Genomic DNA, 26801 nt, shown 5'->3' with positions numbered 1-26801 from the left:
GCTGTAAAATTAATAGTCTAAGTATGTCTGTGTGACTGAGAAATTCACTTCCATACCACAATTTTCAAGTTCAGTTTCCCATGTGAAGAAACTTCTCATGAGCAAGTTTCTTCCACTAGTGCCCCAGATCAACCAAATCCTTGTAAGTGGATTTGCCAGCATTAAACTAATGATGACGAACTAAATATTCATATCACATCACGTTTCTCAAGTATGGCAACAACTGTTCATAATCTTGGCAATTTTTATTTTATAAATAAAGTAAAAAAGAACAGAAACAACGTGTTTAAATTTTGAATTTTATTTTATATAAAATAGTCATTGAATTCTTTGCAATTGGTTTTTTTTTTAATTCCTTTATTTTTATTTATTAACACTTTTTTCTTCATTAAAAGCACTCTGTAAACAGTTACAAATCAGAGTTTTCATAAGTTTTTATAAGGTACAAAAATACATAATCACAAAAACAGCATAAATAAATTAATTGAAATATAATTATATTCATTGCAGTTCTCTTAATATTCTTTAATTTGGAGTATAGGGTGGTGCCTGCTGAAATATGATAAAAAAATGAAAGTAGAAAAGAAATGCAGATAAATACACATGTAATATCTTTGCAATGTAACCTTAATTCCCAAAGTCATAAATATTTGACCCAAAAACTTAACCCCAAATTTTTCTCCATTAAATTGATCTCGCATACATTTGAATCAGTATGAGGTGACGGTTGTTGCTAGGTTGTTACTCAATGTAAAGCAAATACTATCATGAATGATACCCAGGCTACAGTGGAAAAGGCAAGCCACAGGATTTGGTTAAAAGGAGACAATGAGCAAAGCTAGGAGAATATTGAGTCAAGTCTAGTAACCAGTTGATCTAGCATGTGAGGTCTTACCTCAGTGAGGAATGAGGACAGATAGTGTGCAATAATGCCATTGAGAGAAGGCCCTAAAATGGCACACATTCTCTCTTTATGAACTCATAAGCCTGTTAACATCCAGCATATAGAGTGTTCAACTAGTGGCCCTTGTATCTGCAAGTTGACTGCAAATGATTTATTGGGGAATATATTTCTATAGAATTTCTTTTTCTGTTTAACTTTCATCATATACATTGAATACATCTCTGTTAGGTACTTAGCATTAAAGTAAATGACTACGACAGAATTTTTTAAAGTGAGTTAAGTATGGTTGTCAGACCCCCACTCATATCATATCCTTTCCTCATTTCAGGATGGGCATTAGCTGCACTAAGATCATCAGTCTAAAATGCTTTCATGACAGTCAAACACATGCCCCTCCTATAATGTATTAGAAACACACAAGGTGTCAAAAGTTCGCTTCATGGTAATAAGTTAACTCAATCTGACTGCATGGTTTCTTGGTCAAGTTCTGCTCCAGCCTTGAAGAATACTTTCAACTATCTGGGTCCTTGTGCATTTGTTTTAACTTGTTTAACCCTTTAGCATCCAAACTGGCAATTTCAGGCCCAAATATTGCACATGTTCTACATTCCAACCGACCAAATTTGGCCTCTCATACCTACCATAAAATGTCTAAGATATACTATCACATCATTGAAATTTAGAAGCAATGAGATAATGCACAATTAAGTCAACCAATTTCAATAAGCATTATGCTTGACAGAATATTCTGAATGCTAAAGAATTAAAACTTAGTGTTCATGTCCTGTAAAGGGAATCAACAAACTGATAACTAAGTACCAGACTAAAATAAGTACCTGGAGTTCTTAACTGAACCCTTGATAGTAGTGCCCCAACATGACCAATGTGGAAAGAAGATATAAACCTTATACCAGAAACAAGTTCTCTTTACATTGATGTACTGCTCAAACACTTGGTTACTGCTCCTCATGGGTTCATCTTAGCACAGCTATTTTGGGGTATTACTTAAATACAGAGGTCCTATAGGGTTAGGGTTAGTCATTAGGGACCTCTGTATTTAATACTCATTTTACTTATTTAGTGTTATTGATTCAACACTGACTTATTTGGCATCAGACATTTTTGTTTCTCTTGTTCGTTCCTGCCTCCTCCTCTCTTTGTGAGCATATTTCTCTTAATGTGTGTGAGGAGAAGGAAAGTCTATGTCAATGATGTTCAATTAATAAATAAAAATGTTTCTCTCAACCTGTCACTCTCTTTATTCATATATTTCTGCATGTTCTCATGCACTTGCCTCCACTGCCAAAAAAGTACTAGTCACCAAATCAAGTTGAGTGTCCAGTCATCTGCAGTAAATAATCTCATTTCATCCCAATATACACACATTCAAAACAAAACAGTCATCTGACTCGCAGGCAAACAGTCATTCACTCACTTCAACCACATGCCATACTCACATCGTATCCATTCTAAAATCTAAATGTTACTATAATGATATTTTTCTCCGTATTCAAGCTGCTTATTACCTCCACTGAAGGAGCCTCTAACAAGCACTTGACCTACAAACATGAACTGAACCCCCATATCTTGGGGATTAAACTATCTATAAGATGGCCTGTTGCATATCATGGTCATTGAAACAGTGTTTCAATTATATAATATCTGCAATTTTGTCACAAATACATTGCTCTTCCATTACAGCAGTAATTTCTAACTGTTACTTGCAAACTTACTCAATGCTCACTAAATGAAGATATTGTTGTCGTCTCGAAAGTTATAAAAATATGTTAATCTTCAGAAGATTAATCTAGAATTGAATCATCATCGTTTAACCTTCGCTTTCCATGCTAGCATGGGTTGGACGATTTGACTGAGGACTGGCAAGCCAGAAGGCTGCACCAGGCTCCAATCTGATCTGGCAGAGTTTCTACAGCTGGATGCCCTTCCTAACGCCCAACCACTCCGAGAGTGTAGTGGGTGCTTTTACATGCCACCAGCACGAGGGCCAGTCACACGGTACTGGCAACAGCCTCGCTCAAAAGGTGTTTTTTTAAATGCCACCTGCATGGGAGCCAGTCCAGCGGCAATGGAATATAATTGTTCAGACCCAGTTCTTATCAAACAAGCTCTCTAGCTATGTCCATCTTGTCTTTGCAATTTGCTTCTTAGATACAGAGTATCCACAAACAATTTAACCAGCATTAAATTTTTTTTTTTTTAGGGGGTGCTTTAAGGAAGATTTTTGCTACTACATCTCAAAGGCTGAGCAACCAAGTTAAGAGCAGCTACAAATGCCTACAACATATGAAAAACAATTTTTTGAAATATAGGCAAGAATCAAAACCACTTTTCCAAATTGATGCAATAACACAGTTTGCTCTAAGTATTCAACCAGTATTTTGATATCTTCCTCCTAACAAAGTAAAGACTAAAATTGGGTTGGACCATTAATCATAAACTTTCATAATGCTATGTTTTCCGATATATTTCAATGATCTTTTTCTCACATTATCTTTCACTGTCCAAATACTAATTGTAACATACTCCTTGACCGGGTTTGAATGCAATGTGTTTAATTTAAAAGTGTAGTTTACACACAGATAAAAAAAAAATGAATGATAAAAATCTTTCAGTTGATAAGATACCAGTGTACTGCAGGTAACATTTTCAGTGGGAGAAATTGAACTTAATACCAGAAACCACTAATCATATCACTGTTAGAGAGAAATATGTACATACAGTTCCGAGAATATATCAATATTCAACACCTGCTCAAACCAGATGGGAGTTGTCCATTGAAAGTTGAGATGTTTAACCACACAAACAACAAAATACTGTGTAAGAGACGGACTGTGAACCCATGGTATCCTACCTACCAGCTTAGAGGCTCTCCCTTTGACTTAAAATGACCTGCTAAAAGCAGAAGCAAAATCTCCCTCTGTTTGTATCCTTTATGTCTTAAGATGAAAGGATATGTAAGATAATGTGATCCAAGAGACCTGAGAAAAACAGAATGATCACAGGTGGAATTCATTAGGTCACATGTTCACTATCTGGAAAGATTTAACAGTTACACATCAACAACACCTTAATCACTTTGTCAGTATGTCTAATCAGAAAATACAGAAATATGTAAATCTTACCATTTTATAAGGAGGAGGAGCAACAGGATTTGTTGTAAGTGGTTGTACGGGGACATTGTAGCCTTGGTAAGGTCCGACTACATATGCACCAGGTTGATTTGGTGGCGGTCCATAAACCCGGGTAGCACGAATAATTTGATTATTTCTATATTTTCTTTTGTAGCAGAGATAGGAACAAGAAATTATTCCAAGAAATATTAAAGACCATACAAACCAAAACCCTGAAAATATAAACAAAAAAAACCAATAGATAAATTACATTTATATTTAACATGAAAGAAAACATTGAATAATATTAACCTACATGTATTTTACATATCAAAAGTTTGATCAATCAAAAATGAGCTGGAAACAAACAATAAAAATATGAAATACTGAAGTAATATATAGCAGACTAAATGCAGCAGCAATTATTGATGTAATATTATAGTCATTATTATTATTATTAATCAGGTCGCTGCCGTGAATCGAACTCGGAACCTTGGGGTTAGTAGCCCGCGCTCTTAACCACTACGCCATATGCCCATAGTCATCATTTATCATTAGTTTTTCATGTTGGTATGGGTTAGACAGTTTAACTGGACCTAGCAAGCAGCAGAGTTGTACCAAGCTCCAGTATAATCAAAATTTGGCATTAATTTAAAGAAATTATTTATAAAATATTTCTATTTATTATCAGTGAAACAATTCCACGAGAGAAACAAGGTCCATCAGATTTCAGTGCCTCTTCTTTAAAAGCCTAATAATGAATTAAGTTCATTTATAATCTTGAAATACAAGCTGACAGGAAAGTAAGATCTTCGGTCCTGTCAGAGTCACAAAGTAACCCTGGACATTACTGTCTCAAGCTGCAGAATTCAAATGGCCAGTTACCATGGTATATAAGATCACAACAGGACACCAGTCAGTCACAGAGTTACTCATTTACAACTGCATGGACTGGAGTAATGCGAAATGAAGTTTTCTGCCCAAGAACTCAATGCAACAAATTAACCACTAGGCCACACTCCTTCACAAAACAAGAGAAAGTTATATAAGTACATCCTTGACTAAGTACAAGATAAAGAGATTAAATATATCAGTGTGACCCTTTAGAACAAAGTTCCTTATTTGAAAACAATGCTAGCAATTGCAAATCTATATTAGTCTTTTTAGAGATAAAGAATTTAAAATCTTTATTTTCTCATGTTCAATTACACTCAAACAATAAACTTCAGGTCACAGCAATCAACCAGTGAAAAGAAAAAGTGTGTGTGTTATTTCTTTACTACCCACAAGGGGCTACACACAGAGGGGACAAACAGATTAAGTCAATTATATCGACCCCAGTGCATAACTGGTACTTATTTAATCGACCCCGAAAGGATGAAAGGCAAAGTCGACCTCGGCGGAATTTGAACTCAGAACGTAGCGGCAGACGAAATACTGCTAAGCATTTCGCCCGGCGTGCTAACGTTTCTGCCAGCTCGCCGTGTGTGTGTGTATACAAACAAATGTACTCTGAAGAGAAAGCTAATTTACTAATACCATGAAATTATTAAGCATCAGTCATATATAAACATCTTGTACTTTCAAGTACCTTTACACATGAAATGTTTAGCATGATAGACACATTGAAGACTTGTACATTATCATCATTCAGGGTCTTGTTACATGCTGGCATGTGTTGGACAGTTCAACATTATCCAACAAACTAGACTTGAGCTGCAATGTCTCTGGTATGAATTCTATGGCTGGATGCCTTTCCTAATGTTGACCACTTCACAAGAGTGTATTTGGTGCTTTTATTGTGGTACTGGTACTAGTGAGGTTAGCAAATACCTTGCAGGATGAAACCACTTAACTGAGTTGGGGTGTAGTACTGAGATTGGTAGCTTTGTATCAGGTGCTGAGAAGGGAAAAAAAACAAGTTTTGCTCTGAAGGAGATACAAGGCTACTCCAGCTGAAAAAGGATAAGGACTGATACCGTATGCAATCAAGTCGGTACATGAAGAGATTCAAAGCATTTCCTAGTCTCATGAGGAGGTAATGACTTTCTGATAAACTAAAGTATGACAAAAGGTCAAGTACAGGTGTCTTGCTATAGAAGAAATAAAGAGTTACCTTGTATTAAATTAGGTTGGGTTGGAAAAGCAGGAAAGAAAATAGAGATGATGGTGATGAGAGACCAGAGCAAACTATAAAGGTACAAAAAGGTTTGTATAAAAAGAAAATAGAAAGAAGGGAAGGAATACAGAGGGAAGTAAAGAGAGGGTGGGTAATTCCATAAGAGTGTGAGAGGAGAGTAACAGATGGTTGGCAGTGAAGTAGAGTAATGAACAAAGATAGAGGTGTAGTTAATAGGAAATATTGGTACGGAGGGGTTTAGGTGAGAAAGAAGTAGCTCAAGAAGATGGGGATGATGTGCAAAGTGATGTACAATGACATAGATAGCGGTCAGAGGTACATAAGTGCAGCAATAGTCAATGATGCAATAATGATAGTGAGGGTGGGATCATCAATGGTAGTTATGAAAGGGCATAGAGAATGATAGCTGATATGAAGTGTTAGTGACAAAATATAGCAGGTTTAAGATGTTGTACAGAAGAGGAGGGATAACTAAAGGCACAAACATCCATCATTATTTTAATCTAATGTCACTTCAAGTGCATATATTGATATGCCATGCATAAATTTATCCTGAGAATAATATTACCATGTTCCTTTAAATTGAAAAGTAGTGTCCATTTTAGAGTTACCAAATCTGATTTTTAACTGATATATCTTTGTATTCACAATAGATAATGTGAATTTGGTAAGAGAATATGATAGCATAATTTGACATTTCTGAGAGACTTGATATTTTGAATAATTAATCAACATGCAAATGTTAGTTTTATGTTCAAGTCATGTTAGGTAAGCTTTGCTTTTATGGCTTCTTGAATCAGTTACAGTTCAATTTAAGACACCCAAGTCTATCAATCAACTTTATATACTCTCGTGTAACAGCAGGTGGAAAGATATACAGGGTGCACCAAATATTTTCACATAAAACTTTAGTAGATTATAACTGGGAGATGATTTAACAGTATTTACATGAAATGCATCAAATTCTAACTTGCTCGTTTCTTTTTCAGATGTACTGGCAGCATCGACATGGCAAATTCCAATCTGATACATGATATAAGGTAAACAGTGCCAACAACTACTGTGACTTGAAGATAACTGGCTTCTTGAACATGAATGGTTGTATATTCAGGGTCAGGAAAGAACAGGGGTCTTTTATAAGGATATTCCATTCAGAGCCAAGATGAGAGAATTTTCTCAGCTGCCAAACACTGTCAGGATGACCATGCTTGCCCAGTTAGAAGAGGATGTTATCAATGACATTTCCATAAATGAGGGCCATCACCAAGCAATTCAAGATGGCACAGTTCACAATCAGATGAATGGTGCTCATCAGCCTTGAGAAATACAGGGCTGTTTTTTTCTTGTAAAGCCTGAGACAATATGATCATAAGACCCCCCCCCCCCCCTTACAACAGTATGTAGCCCTTTAGCTCTTTTAATCTAAACCTTCTAGACTGCTGCATCTGTAGCACCATCTCTAATGTCATAATACCAAATAATTGTTGGGAGCTGCAAGGGGGGATGGAATGGGGTAGGGTTCAATTAATCTCGATATGCAATTATTGCAGGGCCACATTGGAGATGTCAATAGGGTTCAGGGTTAGTTTGTTGAATAACCTGTTTCTGTGATATACTTACTTGAACAGGTTTTTAATTTTTTCCCTGTGCTTATTGAGTTATGGATCATTTCCATAGTCATCCACACAGCAGGAGATTGGAACAGCATATGAACTGACATCTTCACCAGTATCCCGGAAACTCAAGTAACTGCAACAACCACACTTTCTGTTTTGCGGGGTTAGAGATGGGGCAGTACCAATGACATTTGCAGGCTCATGAGAAACTGGTGAGACTAATGCGGCCAATACCAACAACTCCAAATCAATATATACGCAGGAATAAATGTGGGTGGAGAAATAACTGAGACAGGGATTAGTATGACTAACAGAATGAAATTCATTAAAATGTACCCAAGGACTAACACAGTAGGGTTAAACTAGGTGGCATAAAATATAAAGGGTAGACTGTAACAGATTGAAATAATGTTTTCAAATCAAAAATAGACTGTTGTATATTCACAAAATTTACTTGTTATTTTTTCCTGTAAATTTAATTATTATGTTTCTCAGCTGTAACACATTCTCTGAAGTTGTTAACTTTATTTATTGATAAAATTAAATTTTAAAATGCAAATTTATAATTAGAAGCAGTCAGAGACTAATGTATGTACAAAAAACGGTCGAAACTAGATACTACAAATTTGAATGTAATCTATCAGCATATATTTTTATAAAGCATGTCAATGTCATGCTGTTCTGAGTCACAATACAAACCTACAGTTTCATCAGCCAATAAGATGAAACTAGCATGCTCTCCAAGTACAATTCCATATCTGGTTTAAAATGTGATTATACTTTTACTGATAAAAAAAAATCATTATGGATTTTAACCTTTACCTTCCTCAATTCAATAAAAACTCAATATCCACCACTTGTTACACAAAAGAAAATGAGAACAGTGTTACAATACTTCATACACTATTTACTAAATCTAATGGTTCTACTGGAATGTGTTGTTAGTGATTCTTATTATCTGGATGTAAAACTCACTGAATGACCTGTCCAGTTACCTGATAGTACTCAAACACAACAAACCACCAGAGTAAGAGACCCGTTTGTAATAAAGATAAATGAACAGCAATTATATATAATTATAGACAACTAACACCCTTTTGTTTGCTTATGTTTCCTTTTCTTTTCTAGGTATAAGTAGCAAAATGTTTTAAGCATAGATTCACACACACACACAGCAAATGAAAAATGTCATAACTACTAATAAATTGGTTAACTACTGAAAGTTTAATTTTCAAGACAGGGACCATAAATGAACAACAGCTTGAAAATGATGGGAAATGGAGCCAGTGAAATGGAACATCTTACTTGGAAAGAGAACCATTTTCAGGCAGCTTGCCAGTTCTTTCCTCACTGCGGTGCTGTGTTCATTTTCCTTTTTGTCTTTTGCTTTTCACAAAGTAATAAAGCAAAAGACAGAAGTAACAAATGGTTCTTGCCAGTTTCACCAGAAACAAGCTACATAAATGCGTAGCAGTCACAAATCATTTACTTTAATGAAACACAAAAGGTACAGAGTAAAGGACACAGTACTATATGGTCAGTAGACGAGTTAAAATATTTAAAACTACTACTTGTAAAATGCCTAGGTGAAGCAAATGAGAATTCTTATTGCTAGCATAAGAGCTCTTCCATCTCTAGAATGGCAGCCCTGCTGTCCATCCCTAGAATGAATGCTCATCAATGTAAATTCTCCATGACAGACTGATGTTATATCTTGTGCGAAGGAGAGGGGTGTAAAATATTACAAATACAAAGAAATAATGAAGTTCATCATCATCATATAATGTCCATTTCCATGCTGTCATGGGTTGGATGGTTTGACAGGAGCTGGCAAGCCAGAGGGCTGTACCAGGCTTCTGTTGTCTGTTTTGACATGGTTTCTACAGCTGGATGCCTTTCCTAATGCCAAATTGTAAATTATCTGCATTACATATTATAGAATTGCTCCTCTATTCTAACCAAAATCAGTGAGAATTATTTCACAGAAGCACAAAGATAATACACAGGGATAAGGTGAGGAAGAGATTAAGATACAGAACTATCTACTCATGCATTGGGAATTCAAAACTAGTTATTGATGCTTCTGTATGTTTCTTAGCAGAATATTTTATTCTATATTGCTTTAGTTTTTATTGCTGTCGAAAATAGGTCCCAAATCTCACAATGTTACCTTTAATAGATAGGTGTCCCGTGAAAGGAACAATATGTCTTCAATACTTGACACTGAAATTCGATGGTTTCTGTTGTTTTTATCCACGATCAACAGAGCAAGCAGACCTATGATCTTTTAGGAAAGTGGCTATACACCATTAGGTGTATACCCGCTTCCATACATTAAATTTCTAGAAGAAACAACGGAATGCAGATTCTGAACTATCAACACAACAATATTTATTTACAGAGGAAATAGGCAGCACTTTGCCCATTTGGTTGCTGAGACGCCGTCAATGATGTTGGTGGTTATTTGTCTAGCTCCAGAGTTGGAATGTCGGAGAGAGACTGCTTGTACGTCTGAGCTCTCCGCCGGCCGGCGAGAAAAGAGAATGAAAAAGGGCGCGAAGCTTGAATATCGAATGACCACGCATGCGCACGAGACTCTTCCTGTATCCCTTCCGGAACTAGTCCCTGCGCATACGTGGATAAGCTTTCCGGAATGTCTGCTATTAAGGCGTCACTACAATCTAAAGGCATAAGAGTCATGATCATCCAGGCTAATTTGTATGATATATTTCTATCTCATTATCTACTGTACATTTTTTTAAAAATTAAAGCACCGATTTGTGATAAATTTGTTGGCTGCTGTATCTAGCAGATTAACTCGCCATGTTGTTCTTTTGTTGCTGCCGATTCAAATTTTTAGAAGAGAGAAAATAAGATCTTGTTGCATTTATGCATTTCCTTACAAATTAGCAATGCAACTGAAGTAAAACCCATTTGATTTGCGAATGAAGCAGTATCACCGAGTGAGCTTATCACAGGCGGAAACAACAAAAAACAGATAAAGAAGATTCTGCATGTTTGCTCAACTTACTAGAAATAACAGCCTACACCTGACTACCTTGATCAGTCTATGGCATCTCTGGTGCTCAACAACAAGCAAAACATTTCTGCTTTGAGATTCTCAAGTGGGGAGGATTAAAGAAAAGAATGTCTATGGCTTTTCCACAGTATAAAGTCACTCAGACACGTTTCAGTTTCTAGCCTAAGCACACGGTATCCTCGATGGCTTTTCTACCACAACATAATGGGTTCTGCTTCCCAGAGCCTGGTTGGGGTTTATGCCACCCCATCTCGGTCATTCCTGACCCACTTGTCTCTCCTCATCACTTTTGATGTAGCCAACTCCCAAACTAATCACTATGCCAAAATCTATCAACCCTAGTATGACAGCCTTCTCAAATTCCCTCTCTACCCTGTTTTTTCTGCAGATGTTGACTTACAAAAGATTCAAGTGAAACATTAAATGCATCACTCATTACTCTAGGAGGGTCTGACGGTCATAAGCACTGGTTCATCCTTCAGCTCTGACAAATGTAATCAAGTAGATCCAATTGAAAATTGTCACTTCATGGCAATGCATCCCTGATCCAATATAGGTATGTTTCAACAAATTAAACTGGATTACATACTCAAAGAGATTGTAAAAGGTTATTTGAATTAGCAAGAATAGCTTAATATCTACCAAATCCACTTTTTAAATGAGGGACAAGTTTAGATAATTAACCCTTTAGCATTTAAACCAGTCATATGTGGCCAAAAGATACTTGTTTAAACTTCAAACCAACCATATTTAGCCTCTTACACCTACCCTACAATGTTGTTTTGAAAATAAACAATCACTGAAATCTCAAAGCTACGAGGTAGTACGTGATCAATTCAAAACTATGTGAATAAACAACCATTACATTTGACAATGTAATCTGAATGCTAAAGGGTTAAGGGGTTGATTTAATCCAACACCAAGCTGAATACTAGTACCTAGTTCTTGAGTAGTTTGAGCAGAGCCTACTCTGCTGCTAGAATCAAGCTACATCTTCTTTCTGAAGATAACTTCTTCCCACAAGTCTCAGTTGCCCTGTAAAGATTCATAAGTGCTACTCTTCCTTACATGATTAAGTGAAAATAAGTGTACATATAGATGTATTATGTCTGAAAAAAATGCAATGATCACAGCTGGAATGCTTTTGACCATAGGCTTGGTCAATCAAGACTGACCTAGGGTTAAACAACACTATAAAGCTTACTTGGTCATATAATAACAGCTGTAATAGTAAATGTGATCTCTAGATGAGATAAAAAAAATAAAAGGAATAGAATTCATATTGCCTCAGTATACCATAAAGAACCAGAAGAAACATTCTTGACATTTCTTCCAATTCACTAAACTCTGCCAGCTCACCATTTTTAAACTAATCTATAATAATTTCTTTATCTTTAAAATTTATATTGATAGTGTATGAAGTGCGATAGTAGTGAAATGTGGAAAGACATGAACACTCAATGCAGAGGATTAGGGTTGGAGAGAAAGCATGCTTAGCTGGAGGTGTAATGTTGGTGTGAATGAAAGCTGTGATACGTATGAGCTAAGAGCTAAACTGAATAGAAGAAGAATAATTTTATGCATGAAAGCATGAAGGCTGCATTGGTAAATGACATGTAATAAACATGGAAGATAATGTATGAGTAAAAATGTGCCAGGATATCAAAGTGGAAGGAAACTACGGAAGAGGTGGGCCATGACTGACAAGAGCACTAATGATGAAAGTGGATCTCAGAATGATGAACCTCACGAAAGTAGTGACAAAAGAATGCAACATTTAGCAAGACAATGTGTTGGAGAGGACCTGTCTAATCTACACAAGCATGCAAAAATCATCATCATCAATTTAGCACTCACTTTTCCATGTTTGCCTAAGAAGTCATTAAGGCAGATTTTCTATGACCAGATGCCCTTCCTGTCACCAATCCTCATTTGTTTCCAAATAAGGTAATATCTTTCCATTACTGGACAGGCTTTCATGAAAGATTGGAAACTAATGATACTGCTTGTATAATGGCTGCACTCATTTACAAAACAAACGGAAGTAACTAAATACAGCATAGCATTTTGTCATGCACTCAGCAGATTTGCCCATCCACCACCCATGTAAATATTTCTAACATGAGCACAATACCATGATTTTTTTTCAGGGAAGCGGGGAATTTTTTTCAACCCTAAAACTTTTATGATTTCTACAAGGATGATATAATTGACCTCAGCAGGATGTGAACTCAGTATGTAAGGAACCTGAATAAATATAACAATAACTGAATTGAGTAAAAATTACTTACACCATATACGATAAACTGGCCTGTAGAAACAGCAACTGCTTCCTGAAACACCACAACAGTAAGCATTACCTGAAAAATATAGAAGATTCAAACATGTTAGGCACAAAAGAGAATATTAGAAGGAAAATTTAAAATTTATGCATGCAGCCACTTGGGTGCAACATAGAGTAAGCTTGGCTAAAATTTGAGACAACTGGTTTTTGCTTATACTAAGTACAAGATATGTGATCAAAACACCATGTAATGGGAAGGATGCTGTTTAATTATACACAAGGTGAATCTATTTTGTTATGTTTTGGAATAATGTAAAGTAGCTGATATCGAAAGAGTAATTAAGATAGTGTAGTGACTGGAACCTCAAGATAAATTGGCAGAAAAGAGATGAACAGGAGTCAACCAAAAATAGAATTTAAGTCATGGCTTCAACTGGTTCTGCAGGGCTCATTCCTACAGAACATGATATATAACAATCATGAGCCAATGGAAGATGGAGTCACGGTGCAGTCACTTGCCCTGCTAGGAATAACAGTGAAATCACATTACATCCAGTTGGTGGGAGAAGGGACATTTAATGTCTGTTTTACCATTCTAGTACTAAAGTCTTCTTGAATAAAGTACCTTGCTATTATTTCAAGCTGGTTTGGTAACAGTATAAAGGACCCCTCCTTAGCTCAGTGCTTGGAGTTCAGTTCTATGGGATTACATCATTCTTCAGTATAGGCATTTGTTGTACTAAGAAAATAAGAGCGGATTTGTTTTCTCCATTTTACTCCACTAAATTATGGAGATAAGTACCAACAAAAAAATGCTATTCATGGAAATAATCTGAATGAGCACAAAAATCCATCCATTTTCTTTGCCTACTATTCCTGGGATGGTTGTGGGAGTCAAATCCTCAAGGAACCACCTTTATAGGGTCCTATCTGAAGCAACTGCCATTGCACTTTCCAGATGGATTCCCAAGTGTGCCTAGCCAAGATAATCTAGGATATTATCTAATCATCGCATTTTTTGCTCACTCCTTGGGTTTCACACCAGTTGTTTCAGTTTGTAGAATTTGTCCTGCAATTCTTTCCTGCAAAATTCTAAACACGTTCATAGTACCAGAGCTATGAATTCTTAATGCGAAATAGTGGCTGGACTTGGATCTCCTAGCTATCCACCTAATCAGAAGTCCATGGGTTAAATTTCCAGCAAAAATTTAATTCTATGTTAATTTTCTGTTGACAATTTCTCTCAAATTCCTTTAAGATGACAAATCTCACAAGGAGCAAAATTGGTTTCATTTTCAACTAACAAAATATAATAAAAACATGACAAGAGATATCATCTATGGGATTACATCATTCTTTGGTATAAGCTGAAAATAAATGCCATGGTGAAGTGAAGTTCACTTATTACATACATCTCTGTATCTACAAACATACACATTATACACACGTTACACATTCATAGTTATTGTTTTAAAAGCTGCAGACCAATAAACTGGACTGATTTCTGTCCGTGACATTTTTGGAAGCCAACTTCTATAAAGTAAATCTTATATTTAAGCAACGTTTATGATTTCTCCAAATCTTAGCCAACAGAATTGACAGAATAACTAAATTGGCATTTCATTATCAACATTTAACCCTTTAGTGTTCAGATTACTCTGTTAAATGTAATACTTTTTCACTCAAATTGTTTTGAATTAATCATGCATTATCTTGTAGCTTTGAGGTTTCAATGATGCGATTGTTTATTTTTAGAATGTCAATGTAGGTTAGGTGTGAGAGGCTAGATATCACCAGTTTGAATATAAAACGTAGAATATTTGGGTTGGATATGGTCGGTTTAAACACTAAAGGGTTAAAGGCCATTTTACATGGTGGCATGCGTTGGATGGTTTGACAGGAGTAAGGAAGCCAGAGGACTGCACCAGGCTTCAGTCATCTGTTTTGGCATGGTTCCAACAGTTGGATACCATTCCTAATGCTAACCACTTTACAGAGTGTACTGGGTGATTTTTATATGGTGCTGGCACAGGTGCTTTTCTACATGGCACCAGCATAGGTGCATTTTATGTGGAGCCAGCACAGGTGCTCTTTCTGTGAATCCAGCATGGACGCTCTTTCTGTAAAGCCAGTAACCACAAGGTTACCAAGCAACTTGCAAGACAAGGATGTTTCAGCTAAGAGAGGAAGAAAAACCAAGTCAACTGGCAATGAGCCAGGCAAGAGGTTAACTCATAACCAAGAGACAGAGGTAGCTATCTTACTACAGAGGAGATACTTGGTTATTACAGTAACAAAAGGAAGCAGAGGGAGGTGAGAGATAGAAAGAGAAACAGAGTGAAGGTAAGAGAGAGAGAGAGAGAGAGAGAGGGAACAGTTGGGGAGTACAGAAATATGTATGTGAGAGGGGAAGTGGGGGTGTTATGACCATAAAGGACATGTTTGTATGTATAGATGGCCATAATTTTACTGAGCTTGAAGTGTTTTCTGAAGCATAGCAAATCATCAAATATAATTTCAAAAGTCTTACAAGCTGAAAATAAATGCCATGGTCAAGTGCAGTTCCCTGATTACAGACATCGCTATATCGATAAACATACACATTATACACATGTGTTACACATTTTATAGTTATTGTACATTCTTTTATTTTTTCTGCTTTATATTTATACGTTTTTCCAGTCAAGCCTACCCTCCTGTTCACACACAAAAAAACTTTAATTTGTCAATACGTCATTAGGTTCCAGGATGACCTTATATCTACCCCAAGGTTTAAAAACGGATAGCCTCAACCATATTGAATCTTGACACCTTATGAAGACAAAAATCTTTACTCTTTTCTAATGATCCACTGTCATTACGGTGGAGGCGCAACGGCCCAGTGGTTGGGGCAGCGGACTCGTGGTCATAGCATCGCGGTTTCGATTCCCAGACCGGGCATTGTGAGTGTTTATTGAGCAAAAACACCTAAAGCTGCACGAGGCTCCAGCAGGGGATGGTGGCGAACCCTGCTGTACTCTTTCACCACAACTTTCTCTCACTCTTACTTCCTGTTTCTGTTGTGCCTGTAATTCAAAGGGTCAGCCTTGTCACACTGTGTCACGCTGAATATCCCCGAGAACTACGTTAAGGGTACACATGTCTGTGGAGTGCTCAGCCATTTGCACATTAATTTCACGGGCAGGCTGTTCCATTGATTGGATCGACTGGAACCCTCGACGTCGTAAGTGACAGAGTGCCAACTGTCATTACAAAAGCACTCAATGATCTGCACCCTATTAGTTGAAACTCCCGTTTTGACAATTTAACTTAAGTACTTAGTTAAAACCTCATCCTTATTTGAAATTTTCAGATTATTAATTTTATCTTTCAGGAGTCTTATTTCTCAACCACAAGGTCCAGTCCTTGTTGTAGTTTGTTGGCTTGTTTGCCTCAGTGACCAAGAGCTATGTTACTGGGGAAGAAGTTCCTGGTAGGACTTCCCATGATGGACAAGTCAAAGAATTGAAACCAGATTAACATGAACCACATCCCAAAGATGAAAATAGCTTTGTTTAGGGTCAACATTCCTACTCAGAAGAAGGAAAAAAGGAAAGTTAGAGAAGCATTGATGGCAATTCAAAACCAACAAAACTTGGGAGAGGAACGTCTTCCTTCAAGTCCTTCAAGATGGGACACTGAGGAAGAGCTGGAAAAGCAGAAATTCAAATGGAAAGAAGCAGAAAAGGCAGCCCAAGGTCAAGAACAGTAGAGAAATATTGTCTATGGCCAACATTCCATGGGAAGAACTTAATGGAATAGAAATCAATATGCTAGGTTGAGAGGAGAGGTATATATTATATCAAAGTTTAAATTCAACTGAGTGTCACCCTTAGTTGAACTATGGGTGAAACTCAGAGTAGACTGTCAACTTTACTATAATATATAAAAGTATTGTTCATATTATACATTTATCAACTTACCAGTACATAGAAAGGTACCACAAGTAATCGAAGCCTGTATAAAGAGAAAACAAAATAAACAGGAACTCGTTAATAGAAATTAAATAAATAAATGAATAATATCTGATATTGCTTTAAAACAAGAACAACAAAATATTAAATTTGAATGTATTAACTAAAGCAGTTGCAACTGAAATTATTTTTGAGAAATATTGAAATATTAATATTGCACATGAAAAAACAGTTTTAAATCATCCGAATTGTAGTGAACTTAGGAAGGATATATTAGACATCCTTGATAACATCTAAAGCAGTGGTTCTCAACCATATTTTGTTTACGGAGCCTCTTTGATTCCTACTTTACTGGACTTTCATAGCCATTCACTATATATAAAAACAAATTTTGTTGTATTTTTATAATTAAATATTATTAAGAATTGTAAAAAAAAAAAATTTTTATATTTTGTGTATTGTAGAAATGTAAGTCATTGCACATAAATTTTAACAACAAAATCATGTATGGAACCTCAACCCGACTGAATGGTATGAAGTTTCATCATATGTTAAGCATGGAGCGATTCTTATTGGAAGAGATATATCGTCATCATCATCATCATCGTTTAACATCCGCTTTCCATGCTAGCATGGGTTGGACGATTTGACTGAGGACTGGTGAACCAGATGGTTATACCAGGTTCCAGTCTGATTTGGCAGAGTTTCTACAGCTGGATGCCCTTCCTAACGCCAACCACTCCAAGAGTTTAGTGGGTGCTTTTACATGCCACCGGCACGAAGGCCTGTCAGGAGGTACTGGCAACGGCCGCGCTCGAAATGGTGTATTTTACGTGCCACCTGCACAGGAGCCAGTCCAGCGGGACTGGCAACGAACACGCTCGAATGTCTTACTCCATATGCATGATGCAATGAAGACTGGAATGAAATTCGTTAAAGAAAGTTCAAAAATAGTTTTTAGATCAAAGATCTGGGCTAAGAGTATGCAAATATGAAGGTTGACTGAAAAGTCCTTAAACTGACCAAGATACTCTCATAGAAGCTAACCAAATGAGGTTTATTTTTCAACATTAGTCCTCCTTGCAGTTTTCACACTTCTTCCAATGGTGTTGCAGTGTTGGATCCCATTAAGGAAGAAGCTTTCATCCTGTTGGTCAAAACAGTCAACAAAAGATATGACATCATCGCCACTGTGATACTAGTTCCCAATCAAATGAATTTTTTTTTTTTTATGTGGGGGAACAGATCATAGTTGGATGAGATTAAATCATGGAAATAAGGAGGGTGATCAATCAGTTCAAAGCCACAATCACACACAGCAACCATTGAAATGAACTTGTGTACAGGAGCATTGTCCTGATGAGACGAGACCCCTTTTTGTCAGTTTTCTGGGTGTTTAGTCTTGATAGCCTTTCATAACTGCTTCAGCAAGTTGGCATGTACTTTCCGTTGGTAGTGTAGTCCTTTTGAAGATAGTTGAAACTGAGCTAGCATGTGTTAGATTAGAACCATCCAGCCAGTCACAACCATCATCAGCAGGGATATTAGTTGAAGTAGAATCAGACCTCTGACTGTTACCACCAACTCTTTTCTGGTGCCAGAGCTGTAGGTGACGAGCGACCTGCTGTCTATTCTGCTTACGTAGTGGAGGTGCAATAGCCCAGTGGTTAGGGCAGCGGACTCGCGGTCATAGGATCTCGGTTTCGATTCCCAGACCAGGCGTTGTGAGTGTTTATTGAGCAAAAACACCTAAAGTTCCACGAGACTCCGGCAGGGGATGGTGGTGAGCCCTGCTGTACTCTTTCACCACAACTTTCTCTCACTCTTACTTCCTGTTTCTGTTGTGCCAGTAATTCAAAGGGCTAGCCTTGTCACACTGTGTCATGCTGAATCTCCCCGAGAACTACGTTAGGGGTATACGTGTCTGTGGAGTGCTCAGCCACTTGCATGCTAATTTAACGAGCAGGCTGTTCCGTTGATCGGATCAACTGGAGCCCTTGTCGTCGTAACCGACAGAGTGCCAACATTCTGCTTACGTTCATCTTCACTTAGAGTGAGCATTCTATTAAGTGGTGGTGATGGTGAAGCCCCATTCTGGATTGGAATTGCAGACTGTGAACTCACATTGCCAGAAGTGCCATTCTTAGCAAATACATCAGAAAATCTTTGGTGTGCATAGAAATCTGACATAGAATGAGTCATGCCATGTTTATCATGTGGAGGGTTTTTAGAAGTGTGACCTATAATGTTGTTTAACATGTCAATGAGGTTTTGTAGGTTTTTCAGCTATAGCAACAGAATCCATTGTAGCAGTTCCTGGGACAGTCAAAGATAGTTTTCTACCATCATTGCTTAAACTAATAGATAGGGATCCATGTAATTTCCCTTCTTCTCTGTGGCCTTTAGATTTTGTTGACACAATACCTTTTGCATCCCAAAAGACTGAGGCCATCACCTTCCCAGCAGATAACACAACCTTAGCCTTCGTCGGAGAAGGTGAGGAGTTTTCCACTGCATGGATTGTCTATATCTGGTTCAAAGTGATAACTCCAACACTCAACCTGGGTTTTAGAAATGTTCAAGGAAACCAGCTGGATCTGCCTCAAACAATGCCAGGTTTTCCCCAATGATATGATCAACCCGGTGTGCTTTTGATCAGGTGTCAGAAGACATGGCATCCACCAAGCAGAAACCTTCATTATGTCACATTCATGATGCCAAATATTCGCAACTCTTTCATGAGATATGCTACTAGCATTGGCTCCTTGATTTATAGTCAGTTGCCTGCCATCCTTCATCATGTGACTGGATGTCCAAACTTAGGATCATCTTTAGGACACTCCCTTACCCTCCTAAATTCAGCTGCCCACTTTTGCACTGTTGATAAAGCTGGAATGTTATTCCCTAATGTAGCAACAGGTCATGATGAATATTGTTGGGGGTTAAACTCTTGGCGAAGGTAAAGAATACACACACCCAGTATTTAGGATGAGGGTTATCCTAAACACTGGGTGGTGTGCGTATTCTTTACCTCCCCCTAAACTCTTTTTCAGCAGGTACTTGATAACACTGCCAAATTTTGTCCCTTTTTAAGCGAAGTCCTTATTAGGGGGGTTTTGTAGTCGTCTGTGAAGAGTCAGATGTCAGTTTACCTGGAAAGAAACAATGCAGTCATTAATAAGATTTCACAGCTCGAGCATCCCTCGAATAGAAAAAAATCAAATCATCAAACTATATTTGTATATGAAGTAGTATTTAATAGGTTGGGTTAGCGAAGCCTGGAGCAGAAACAGACACACGGCAGCCTGTGAGATTTTATGAATGGCATGGAGATCTCAAGGACACAGTGAGGAACGCATGCGCCTGGCTCCGCGGAGCCGTCTTGAGGTCATTATCGAGGCTGAAGGAAGTTACTTTAAGTATACAGTTATCTCCCAGCCATAATCTAGTTGATACATGTTCGATTTTTTTTTTCTTTTAAATACGTTTACTTTTGGATGGAATATTGTTTTCTTTTCCTTTTACACAAACTGTCAAATTTAGCCCTGTACATTGTGTGTAATATTCGGAAATGAACAACTGAACCCCTAAATGACTAACATGCTTGTTAAATATTTAGCCATTTAGAATCATTTTAATAAAAATTCAAAGTAAAATCATTTTACGTCCTGAAGCAAGATTTCCCCATTTAAACCTATTCTTAAAACAAGGTGACCACGTTGGGTTCATTTATTTATATATTTTTTTATGACGAGGAAACTTCTGATAACCATTTCGCTTTGCAGTGTTTAATTTTAGTGCTGATTTTTTCAAACACGCCCTATATCATTTATCTGATATTACATCTGATAAAACAAAAACTAATACTTTGTCACACAACTATAACCATCTAACGTTAGTCAAATTCAGATTTGGGAACTGCAAAATATTTTAGACGCCCTCTTCCGACCCAGCTTGTTTGTCATTGGAGATAGTTTTAGATGTAATTAAACATTTTGCACTACTAGTATTGTAGATATTTTTGTATTGTTCATTATGGGGTCATTATTCTTCATAGATAAGAAAGAGTGATTATAGAGATTTAGCCGTGAATGTTAACAGGTCGATCAACCGTAGAGACGTTTCATTATGAAATAAACATAAATGTGAATAGAAAAAACACGGTAAATATTAACTACAGCAAAAATATCCCTATGACAAACTTCCGCAACATGCCATTAAAAAAATCCGGAGTTGCCAAATTCCATCCATCCATAGATGAAAGGGAAAATTGATCTCTTCCAGCATTTTTGAGTATCCTTCTTTCATACAACGGAAACTACGGTTTTTTACGATTTCATTTAATTATTTTCAAAAGTTTTGTGACAATGAAAGATAAAAAGGATCTCAGCGGTATTTGAACCCAGAATGTAAAGAGCCTATCAAATACAGAAATAGTTCAAAACTGATTTCGTAAAGTTTCTGTTTGAAAAGCATGATGTAACCGGACGTGGAGCGGTGATCCTACATTTTAACAAATCGAGTTTAAAACTGCCAGCGAATAAATATTGAGTATTGATTAGTATTACTGTATTATTCACTTATGTTTTAATGTCAATGATTAATAACATATAGGTTAAAGTTATTTATTGAAAAGTTGGAACAATTTTTTCTCCCAGCAACTAAGTTTGTTTTGTTTCTCAAAACGAAATACCGGCAACAAAAGTAAATATAAAATATGTTCAAATATATTTAATTATAACAAGAAATGTATTTCGTACACTCAAGACGTGTTCAAAACACCCTTATCCTACTGTTCTTTAATTAGATATCAACGAAAGTATTCCAAAATTTAACAGTATCGTATTTTGTCAGACAGTTTAGGTATCTTTTTTTAATGAGTTTGGAGAGATTTGACTGTTATTTTTAGCACGAGAAACCGCATCAAGACTACCATAGTACGTCGTCTGTTCTGACTGCGTTAAAAAATGACGGGACGGGGTTCAACATTCCAATAACGAACGCAATTAATAAACAAATGAATATAAACTTACCTCCACGATAGTTGCAAAGTTGAGAAAAATAAGTGGAAAAGCTCCGTAGGCGAGTGAAAGACTTCCAAACATTTTAAATTTAAAGAAACACAATATCCCAGTAATTAAAATGTCAATACAATATTTATATAAATGATATAGTACAACCTAACTAGAATAATATACACGAAACACACACACAAAACAAAAACGAGTCGAGATGCTTTTGCGTCGTATAAAAAAAAATGTAAATAAAGAACTCTGAGTGAACGTGAAAGTTACTCCAGAAACAATAAATAGATAAATAAATGTTATTTTAATCGCTAACGATTGGTCAATTCATTTATCCTCTGATGTATGTGCGCGTGTGTATGTGTGTGAAAAAGAGAGTGAGACAGTAATGTACATGTATGTATGTATGCAGGCGTAGGCTTGGCTGTGTTGTAAGCAGTCTGCTTCCAGGTTCAGTTCCACTGTTTGGCACATTGGGCAAATATTTTCTGCTATAACCTTGGACCGACTAAACCACGTGGGTGGGTTCGATCGACGGTAACTGAAAGAAATTCGTCATGTGTGTGTGTATATATATATATATATATATATATTCTTTTACTTGGTTCAGTGGATCTATTTTAAAACGGGGGCCACATTTTTCATTAATGTTTTACGTAGTGTTTTTGGTACCGAAAGACTTTCAAACTTCGTATACTTATCTATTTTGTGTTATAGAACAGAAAAATACTTTTGTATTCGAATTTATTTCATGTAAAAAATTGTCTTATTTCGATAATTTCAACCAATCACTGACGTATTCAGTTGTTTATATTTACTCCTTTGGCTGATTAAGCGATGTAAAGCGTATTTAATCTCCATACCTTCGTTTTATTTGCTTTTTTCATTTTAAATTTGCTTTAACCCTAAGCCTAACCCTAACCCTAAGGTTAGGGTTAGGGTTAATTGTTTCAGAATCGTTTGTTTATGTAGTCGGCACTTAATGGATATCGGCTGAATGGACGTCAGTGATTGGTTGAAATTACAGAAATACGACAACTTTAACATGGAATAACTTATGGATTTCTTTTTTTTTAAAGAAGACTAAGAGAAAAAGATGTTTTATATGACACATTCTACCAGTGTTCCAAGTTTCAAAGTGTTTCGTTAATGAAAAATGTGGCCCCCGTTTTAAAAAAGATCCGATTCAGTCATTTAACTGCGACCGTGCTAACAGATTGTTTTATCATTAATAATAAGGCGCACAGCTGACAGAATCGTTAGCACACCGGGCAAAATGCTTTGCGGAATTTCGTTCGACTTAACGTTCTGAGTTCAAATACCGCCGAGGTCAACTTTGCCATTTAACCTTTGGCGGTCGTTAAAATAAGTAGCAGTTGAACACTGATTTTGATGTAATCGATTTATCCCTCTTCCCCGAAATTGCTGGCCCTGTGCCAAAATTTTAAATCAATTATTTTATAATTATAGCCTCCGACACTCGGCCTCCTATCTGTACAACGGTTGCATTCGACACAGGACAGTTGTTACATACATCTAAAGCAGTGGTTCCCAACCTGGGGTCCGCAAAGGTAGACTAAATTCAAAATTTTATATACGTATACATAAGGATAAGCATATTAAAAGGGATTTGTGGGAAAACTCATTTAAAGAAGTGGGTTGGGAACCATTGATCTAACAGGTAAAGACCTCCTTGGTCATGAATGACCATGAGATTGCAGCTAGAAAGTTCCCTGCCGAGGCACAAGTCTCGTTGTTTATGGAAGACCAGCCGTCACTCTTGGAAACCAGCCTCCCCTCTCCATGCCACTGATGTTATCCAAGGGAAAGAGAAAGGGAAAGGCCGGTACAGCTTGGCACCAATGACGTCGCAATTCATTTCTACAGCTGAGTGAACTGGCACAACGTGAAAAATACAGTGACATGCTCAAGAACACAACACATAACCCGGTCGGGAATCGAACCCACGACCTTATGATTGTGAACCTGACACTCTAACCACTGAGCCATATCTCGTCTAATACGTCAGCAAGTATGGTACTTCGTTTCACATCACCACAGTCAACTAAGTTGTAATCAGAATCAGCCGGGTGCTGGCACAGTTCTCTCTTCCCTCAGCTGTTACCTCTAGGATACACCACTATTGAAAAAATAAGGGCCGAGAAGCTATTTATATCTGCTGATGACTATATTGGAACTTTAAACAATAAGTGGAAGCGTGGTATATGTTACAAACCAGACTTGCTCGCGAGCACTGGCTGTACTGTTTTCTTTCCTTTTTGATGTAAGAATATTAATCATGTATATATTCTGCTGAACTGGTGACATTTGCAAAACTGATATTACTCGAAAATTTTAAGTTGCTTTCAGTTAAAGCAACAATAAATATCAAGTGGTTGTTGAATAATTAAATAGCTTTTCCGATTTAAGTATAGAAATTATAGATGTTTTAGATAATTGTAATTTTCTATATTCAATAAATTGCACTCTATTTACGTCTCCAGCGCAAATAAATGGTTAAAAATTCATAAATTGATAATAGATAAAACCTAAGCAATGCGAAAGAGAGAGAGAGAGAGAGAGAGAGAGAGAGAGAGAGAGAGAGGGGCGTTTTTTAGCTTTCATCTACCGCAGGTCCGTCATCCAAAGCAATAACAAAACAAAATTTACAAACTAAAAACTTGTAAAAATATAGAAACTTGTATCGCTTACGATTTCACCTGGACTGGCGATAGGAATGAATCGAGAGGATTGTGTGATGAATGAGGAAAGGTTTTAAGTAACTGTAGCTTAAATCCAACTAAAGTGACATTGTGTAATAACACATTTGAATTTAAATTGCTGTAGCGAAGAATATGTTAAATGAAAATGCCTGGAACTGATTCAAAAGAAAATCTAGCTCTTACTAGACTACCAATAGTTCAAGGTACCCGAAAAAAATCTGCGTAACTTGAGTTATTCTGTTTGCATTCACATTTCAATGGTACCTTACTTTCAGAGCATTTTCCCCATTCTACGCCAGTTTGACTATTTATAAAAGTACCCGAAAAAGAACGCCTATCTCGGTACCCCGTGGTCCAATTTACGCGAAACTTGTTTTATTCCGTTTGTATTCACATTTCAACGGCACTTTTACTATCAAAGAAATTTCCCATAATACGCAGGTTTGGCTATTTATAAAAGTACCCCCCAAAAAAACATCACGTATCTCGGGAACCGTTGGTCCGATTTACGCGAGACTTGTCTTTTCACAGTATTATTCACAAGTATTTTTACACAGAAAATATCAAGCCATTTTACACTATCACTCCATTTCACAATTCTTTTTTCCGTATCTCTACGGATGTTTGACTATTTGTTCTGAAAGATTTTTCTGCTTAAAAAGTTGCAAAGTTAATGAAAAACTGATTTTATTTACAAAAATTTGAAAGGAATTACTCCTACTTGTCTTAGTTTTCCCCTTTCCTTTCATTTTCTGTCGTCGAAATTAATATTTTGTCATATTTAGGCTGTTATAGTTTGTTCAAAAGAATGCTTTTGATGACAATATTTTTAGTTGACTGGCTACTCATCAGAACCATTGACATTTTCCTTTCGTTCTCCGCGGCTACAGACTACATGCAGTTGACCGTGTTGGAATACAGGTCGTTCCAGATAAACCAAGACGTTTTCCCTAGTTTGTTCTTGTGCTTTATGAATAGTCATAGTGAAGCACGACTGAACAGGGAATTGGCTTCGCTGCAAAGGGATATTCTCACCTTCGGGTAGATTAATTGTTATTCTCGATATCATAATGATGTCATTTCTGAAAACGGCAGTGTTGATTCTATGAGCTTATCGTACAGTTCTTCCACGATCATGCGCGTTTCATTACAAAGCCTTGGAGGACTCAACTTTCTCATTAGAATTATCGGTGATCCTTTTATCAATTCCAGGTTATGTGGTATGTGGTGGCAGTCGTAATAGTTCGACCGAATCAAGGAATTCAGTTGGGAAATGAGTGACATTGGCACCATCACTCACAGAATTATAGTATCGGTACTCTTTTATGGTTCCAGAGAAGCGTCTGATACAGGTGGAATTGATGTTTCTCATAATTTCATTGAGAGGTACTAAAATGCAATTGTTCAAAAAGACTTCAGCTGGATTGTCGAATGAAGAATAGATGAAAGTCAATGCATTCTTCTATAGTTGTTGCTTGGAGAACCATTTCTTTTGGCAAAATAATTACTTCATTTTCAGTTTTTGGAATCTTATCTACTCGAATATCCAATAGGAACTGTAAATAATCTCCTGTTCCCTCGATCGCATGTTTGCATTCAACAGAAAATTTTTGAAGCTTTTCCACAAGTAGGATTTTGAAATGCATGCGTGTTCCACGTCTGCATCATTTCCCCTTTTTCACTACCGGAAGACGCTGACGGAAATCGCCACAGCAAATTGTCAAAATTTCACCGAGTACCTCATTGTTGTCGCATATGTCACGCAGAGTGAGGTCAATAGCTTCGAAGCTTTCCCTCTGAATCATAGGACACTCGTCTCAAGCAATCAGCCTTGTATGCTGGAAGAGGTTTGCCGTCTTTGAGTTTCTATCAATATTGCACAGACCATTTTCTTTCACTACTATCAGTATTTTGAACCTAGAATGCACCGTTCTTCCATCAGGCATCAGGGATGCGGCAATGCCAAGTGACGCCACAGCGACACGT

At 36.9% G+C, this 26801-nt stretch overlaps 1 protein-coding gene across 2 annotated transcripts; it reads right to left on the bottom strand.

Annotated features, from left to right (window-relative positions):
• Positions 1–285: 285 nt before the first annotated feature.
• Positions 286–22382, bottom strand: LOC106875090 (uncharacterized). Of its 2 annotated transcripts, none has more exons than XM_014923065.3 (5): positions 22102–22382; positions 17078–17111; positions 13123–13191; positions 4048–4268; positions 286–552 (listed from the first exon to the last, which is right to left on the bottom strand). In XM_014923065.3, exons 1-5 carry the CDS (start codon positions 22171–22173, stop codon positions 526–528), a joined length of 423 nt encoding a protein of 140 aa, XP_014778551.1. In that variant the 5' UTR covers positions 22174–22382; the 3' UTR covers positions 286–525. The 2 variants fall into 2 exon arrangements, with proteins under 2 accessions (XP_014778551.1, XP_014778552.1); XM_014923066.3 differs by having other exon boundaries at positions 286–549; positions 22102–22339.
• Between the last annotated feature and the right edge of the window lie 4419 nt (positions 22383–26801).

This window comes from Octopus bimaculoides, chromosome 3, assembly GCF_046866305.1.
Source record: "Octopus bimaculoides isolate indiv1 chromosome 3, ASM4686630v1, whole genome shotgun sequence".
Lineage (NCBI taxonomy): Eukaryota > Metazoa > Mollusca > Cephalopoda > Octopoda > Octopodidae > Octopus > Octopus bimaculoides.
The sequence above is the reverse complement of the archived record's forward strand: the minus strand, read 5'-3'. Positions and strand labels throughout refer to the sequence as shown.